Source organism: Nicotiana tomentosiformis, chromosome 3 (assembly GCF_000390325.3).
Source record: "Nicotiana tomentosiformis chromosome 3, ASM39032v3, whole genome shotgun sequence".
In the NCBI taxonomy this organism is placed as follows: Eukaryota; Viridiplantae; Streptophyta; class Magnoliopsida; order Solanales; family Solanaceae; genus Nicotiana; species Nicotiana tomentosiformis.
The window spans coordinates 147,721,967-147,728,511 of NC_090814.1; the positions used below are offsets into that span (position 1 = coordinate 147,721,967).

The window sequence follows — 6,545 nt, forward strand, 5'->3', positions numbered from 1 at the left end:
AACTTGTTTAGTCCGAAAAATCATCTTCTTTACAACCTTGTTTACTTTGCATTCTTTACAATCCATATTTGATATTTCTATTTATCCCTACGGTTTGTATCAAGTTATATCATATATCCTTAGAACTACGTACAAACTCAATTCTATCCGTTTTTCGGGTAAACAAACATTACATTTCTGAAGTTCTTGAGGTCTAAAATAAAGGAAGAAAAAAAACACAGGAAGTCGATCATGTGTTAAATAACACTAAAAACTTTTGTCATGAATTACATACCCTGAACCTTTTTCTGCATAATTAATTTATCTAGATTTACTAGTCATTTAAAGAAAAAAGGTTTTATTGCAAAGCATTCTTGGAATGAACTATAGATTTCTCTCCTAAATTAAAAGATAACAACACACACCTTATGAGTAATAATTATTATTTTTTCACAAAAGCAAATTTAGATTCCCACAATCTTCATACTTTAATATCAGGATAATCTTCTCCATTAATGTAGAACCATAATTGTGAATATTATATGCTATAAAAACAGTTCAATGACTCAAAAAATATATGAAAAATGAATTCAATGAAAATATTACTAGTGATCTTCTTTATCTCTCACTCTTTTGTAAATCCTTCTTTGGGAGATTTGATTGACGATGTTTGTCGAAAGTCTAGTGACTACAAATTATGTGTCGAATCTCTTAGAGCGAACCCAAAGAGCTCTTCTGCTGATCAAAAAGGCTTGACAAGAATTATGCTTCAATTGTCTTTAGCTAAGGCTAAGAACATTTATAATGAAGTCTTAATTCTATTGCAGCAAACTAAAGAAGTTGTTCTCAAGCAATGTCTTCAAATTTGTAAGGACAATTATGATGAAGCAGTGGATGACATTACATCTTCTATTGAATACTTAGATGCAAATGAGTTTTTTTTTGCCCGGAGTTTTGCAATAGATGCCACGGATGATTCCAGCTCTTGTGAAGAATCATTCGCTGAACCGCCTATTCGCAAATCTCCATTAAAACCAAAGAGCGACGATTTTCTTCATTTTGTTGAGACAACAGTATCTTTGATAAACTTGTTAAGAAATTCGTAAAAGCATCTCGTTTAGTGTTGCGCCCTAAAACAAATAATTTAGTAAAACATGATAAACAAGCTTTCATCTTAATTATAAGATGCTGTCATAATTACTACATGATTTATCTTAAAGTTTGATTTACAAGTTATTTCCTTCTTTGTCTTTTTACTTTTATATTCAATCTTTATATTAAAATTAACTTGCTAGAAAAATGACATTTAGAATTTGCAACAAGTATTTTATGATTTTTGTGGAATTAAAATATCTAAAGAGTTCCCGGATTTTGAGCCTATGATTCAGGCTTTGAATACCGTGGTGCAACAATGTTAATTACTTGTATCATCTCCCTCACTTTTTAATGTTACTGAGTCACGTTAGTGTAATATTTAGCACTGTTATGTATTGCATTTTGCTCAAATGTTAAAACCAAACGGACCAACAGTCTTGAATGCGTATCAAGTGTCTAGTCATCAAGTTAGGGGTATATATATTTGAATAGTACGATGATAGAGATTCTTTTGATCCAATAGTATAATAGAAGATAATTTTATAATTTTCTAATAATAAAGGGGTATATCAGAACCTTTTTCGTTAAATCAATTTTAAATACTCATGTGTTTGTTGAAGTTATGCCTTGCCTCTTATATGTGTGGAGAAGCCAAAATGTCCAGTAAGGAGATGTGAGCGGTTAGCTTTAGCAAGTACGAGAAGAGATAGAGGGCGGCCCAAGAAATATTTGGGAGAGGTGATCAGGCGAGACATGGCGAGACTTCGGATTTTCGAGGACATGCCCTTGATAAGAAGGTGTGGAGGTCAAACATTAGGGTTGTAGGTTAAAAGATAGTAGAGCACTTCTCTACTTCGTACCGGGTGAGAGGCTAGTCTGATAGGGTTATGTCCTATACTGCAAGTGGTTATTGTTGTGTCCACACTATTCTTCTACTTTTCATAGTACCTGTCACACCTTCTTTTTTTCGAGGGGGTAGGGGTAGGAGAATTTTTCCAATTAAAGTGACATTATTCGAAATGGGATTCTTTATTTATTCAGAGTCGCCACTTGAAATAATTTATGATGTTCCAAGTCACCGATTTATTTTAGAATCCCAAATCGAGAAAATTTAACTCTCATTTATGGTCTGCGAACATAGAAGACCGGGTAAGGAATTCTGTTAACCCGAGAGAAGGTGTGAGGCACTCCCGAATTCCGTGGTTTTAGCACGATCGCTCAACTATTAATAATTAGCCGAGTTATCTGATTTAATACATGTTTTAAACCTATATGTGCATTTTTATTCCTTTTAACCGCTTTTAATTATTTATGGAACTTATTTGAACAAGTCGCGATGTCAAAAACTCATTTGTTTTTGTACATATTGCGAATCGCGTCACGTGAAACGCACCCGCAATTTATAACATGTTTATTTTTATTATTATTCAAAGTTGAAATCAAGTCGCGTGAAACGCGCACTTGAGTTGGGATTTACGTATCGTGACCATGCCGCGGGAACCATACCCATAGTCACGATGATTTATTAATCGCGCCTAAAGCAACTAGCACGTGTTCATGATTTATTTTTCCTTACGGGTTTGAGATCTGTGTAAGGTCAAGAGCTATGAAAATCAATTATGGAAAATGGGTCAGCTTTTGCTCTTACTAAATTGGGCATGGCAGAAACTATTTTGGACCAGATAAATTAAATTGGATCGTAGTATAATTGTCTTTTTAAAGCCAATTAATGAGTATGCCCAGTTACTAGTTCATCTCCCCTATCAATTAGTCAATTGCAGTAGTACATGTTTCATTAAGCAAAGCCCAACCACGTGGCTCAATCATTAATTTTTTTTAAGTCCAAACCTCACTTTCCAATTTCAACTAACAGACATAGATTTTATCCCCAAAGTTCAAACATTCACTACGTGTCCAAAAATTATATTTTTTTTTATCAATCTTCATGTTAATCATCAAGAAAGTAGCAAAATTTAACAAAGCTAATGAGACCTAACAATTAATACAGAAAAAAAAAATTCAATCTTCATGAATCTAATTAAGATCAAATTATATATTCAAGCATAATATCTTAATAAAATAATGATGAGAGAAATGGACCTTTACAAGACTGTTTTGAAGCTCGGACAATGGACAAGGATGTAAATGGAGCCTCGACCAAAATCAACAAATGGAGCTCGAACTCGACGACTCAACTTTGGAGCTGTTGTTTTCTATACAAAAGGGGACTGTTTCGCTGGGTTTTTGGCTCGTTTTTATGATGCTTTTTAGCTTGGTTTTCAGTTGGTTCGGGGCTGGAGTTTAGGTGATAAATTACAGGATTTTTCGAAAGAAAGCTGAAGAAAGAATAACACGAGTAGAAATTCCCTTATCTTAGAAGAAGAAAAATAAATTTCTCTCAATTCCCTCCTCCCTCTTTTTTTTCTCCTTCTCTCCTCTTTTTTTCTTCACATTTCTCTTCTATTTATAGAAAAAAATTCGAAATTTTCAGATTTTTTAATTTTGTTTTATTTTTTTATTTTTTAATTAAAAGAATTTCCACTTCCCATTTTTCTTATTTTTTTAAAAAGAAATAATTCCCCACTTTCCTTTACTTTTATTTTTAAATTAATCACTTTTTTTTTACTTTTAATATATTTAAAATCCTATTTTTTTTACTTTTCTTTTTTTATTTCCCACTTATTTTACTTTTCTTTTTTTATTTCCCACTTATTTTATTTTATTTTTCTAATTTTCACTTACTTTTACTTTTATAAAAAAAAAAATCAGATACCCTTACTTTTATTTTTTAATTCCAACTTTATCTTACTTTTCATTTTTAAATTTTCACATTCTTTTACTTTTATTTTTTAAATTTTCCACTTTCTTTTATTTTTTTTTATTAAACAATTTCTACCTACTTTTACTTTTACTTTTTGATTTTATATTTCTACTTTTACTATTTTTTTAATTCCCATCCGAAATTTACCAAAAAACAAAAACTAATAATAAATTTATTTATTTTCGTTTTTTTAATTCATTTTATTTAAAAATAAAGATAAAAATAAAAATAAAAATAATACTAATAGTAATAATTGATATTTTAAATTATTATTAATTTTTACCCTATATATATATATATATATTAAATTTCTGAAAATATTACATAGTAGAAGGTGATAAAAATTCAAATATAATCAAAAATTAGGTGCTCATAGATGTCCCTCTTTGCTTTGGAACATGAAGAGTTTTTAGGCAAAGACTAAGTGAGCCATGTAACTAATTTTTGACCAAGCCATTATTCAAAAGGAAAAGAAATAAAAGATAGGGTGCAACCGAGTCCTGATTTTGGACAACCTACATATCCCGGGTTATAGGAGAATCAGGTCGCGTGTAGTTCAAGGAGAATAGTGGAATGATGAGTTGAGGAGTCGGGTGAGGTTCCGTCGAGGCTCCAGTCCGCTGTCCTGCTATTATATCAAAATAAAAAAAAAACTAAACAAGCCTATGAGTTATGAGTTACAAGATTCCTATCTATGAGTCTTCTGAAACTTGATCTTGAGTCTTGACTGGTTCTTCATACATACTCTGATCTAAACCTTGATGCTCACTAGCTGTGGGTTCCAGTTCATTGTTCTATAGCTTCTTCTAATCAAACCGGGACTACAATGCTCGTGGCTTCAGTCATGTCTTGAGCATTCCACATCTTTTCAACTGCTTTTGCATTTTGGATTCACTTATTTTTTTTCTTTTATTCTGAATTGAGACTTCTTCTTTTGGTCATCTCGAATCCTGTGCCTCGAGATAAAACCTAATCAGACACCAAAACAAACAAACGAACGGAATTATTTTGCCCCAGTTTGCACTAGGAAAATTTCGTGAGTTATTGTAATAAAATTCTAAACTTCTTTATTGAAAGCAATAAAAGGTCGGGAGTGGTGTACCCTGAAAAAAGTCATATATTTTTTTTGGATGGTGTTCTTTTATTGTCAAAAGGATGTCTCAACTAAGGATTAGTGTACCTTATGTTGGAAAAATGTGGCCAGGGAATGGGATACCCTATATTGGCAAAGATATCGAGGAGTGGTGTACCCTGCATTTAAGATCAAATCAACTAGGGAGTAGAGACCCTATATTGGAAAAACAGACTAGGGAGTGGAGACCCTATGTCTAAAAACATCAACTAGGGAGTGGAGACCCTGTGTTGGAAAAGCGACTAGGGAGTGGAGACCCTATGTCTAAAATAATCATCAACTAGGGAGTGGAGATATGTTGGAAAAGCAGACTAGGGAATGGAGACCCCATGTCTAAAAACATCAACTAGAGAGTGAAGACCCTATGTTGGAAAAGAGACTAGGGAGTGGATACCCTATGTCTAAAATAAAATCAACTAGGGAGTGGAGACCCTATGTTGGAAACATCAACTAAGGAGTGGAGACCCTATGTTGGGAAAGAAACCAGGGAGTAGAGATCCTATGTCTGAAATAAAATCAACTAGGGAGTGGAGACCCTATGTTGGAAAAGAGACTAGGGAGTAGAAACCCTATGTCTAAAATAACATCAACTAGGGAGTGGAGACCCTATGTCGAAAAGATCAACTAGGAAGTGGAGACCCTATGTTGGGAAAGAAACTAGGGAGTAGAGACCATATGTCTGAAATAAAATCAACTAGGGAGTGAAGACCCTATATTAGAAAGGAGACTAGGGAGTGGAGACCCTATGTCTAAAATAAAATAAACTAGGGAGTGGAGACCCTATGTTGGAAAAGAAACTAGGGAGTGGAGACCCTATGTCTAAAATAAAATAAACTAGGGAGTGGAGACCCTATGTTGGAAAGGGTGACTAGGGAATTGAGACCCTATGTCTAAAATAAAATCAACTAGGGAGTGAAGACCATATGTTGGAAAAGAGACTAGGGAGTAGAGACCCTATGTCTAAAATAAAATCAACTAAGGAGTGGATACCCTATGTTGGAAAAGAGACAAGGGAATGGAGACCATATGTCTAAAATAAAATCAACTAAGGAGTGGAGACCCTATATTGGGAAAGAGACTAAGGAGTGGAGACCTTATGTTGGAAAAACAGACTAGGGAGTGGAGACCCTATGTCTAAAAACATCAACTAGGGAATGGAGACCCTATGTTGGAAAAGCGACTAGGGAGTGAAGACCCTATGTCTAAAATAATCATTAACTAGGGAGTGGAGACCCTATGTTAGAAAAGCAAACTAGGGAGTAGAGACCCTATGTTTAAAAACATCAACTAGGGAGTGGAGACCCTATGTTGGAAAAGCAGACTAGGGAGTGGAGACCCTATGTCTAAAAACATCAACTAGGGAGTGGAGACCCTATGTTGGAAAAACATACTAGGGAGTGGAGACCCTTTGTTTAAAAACATCAACTAGGAAGTGGAGACCCTATGTTGGAAAAGCAAACTAGGGAGTAGAGACCCTATGTCTAAAAACATCAACTAGGGAGTGGAGACCCTATGTTG

General features: G+C 33.9%; 1 protein-coding gene across 1 annotated transcript; it reads left to right on the forward strand.

Annotated features, from left to right (window-relative positions):
* Positions 1-563: 563 nt before the first annotated feature.
* On the forward strand, positions 564-1,085 carry LOC117275810 (pectinesterase inhibitor-like). The gene has a single exon (XM_033655119.1). It carries the CDS (start codon positions 564-566, stop codon positions 1,083-1,085), a length of 522 nt encoding a protein of 173 aa, XP_033511010.1.
* Positions 1,086-6,545: the final 5,460 nt, after the last annotated feature.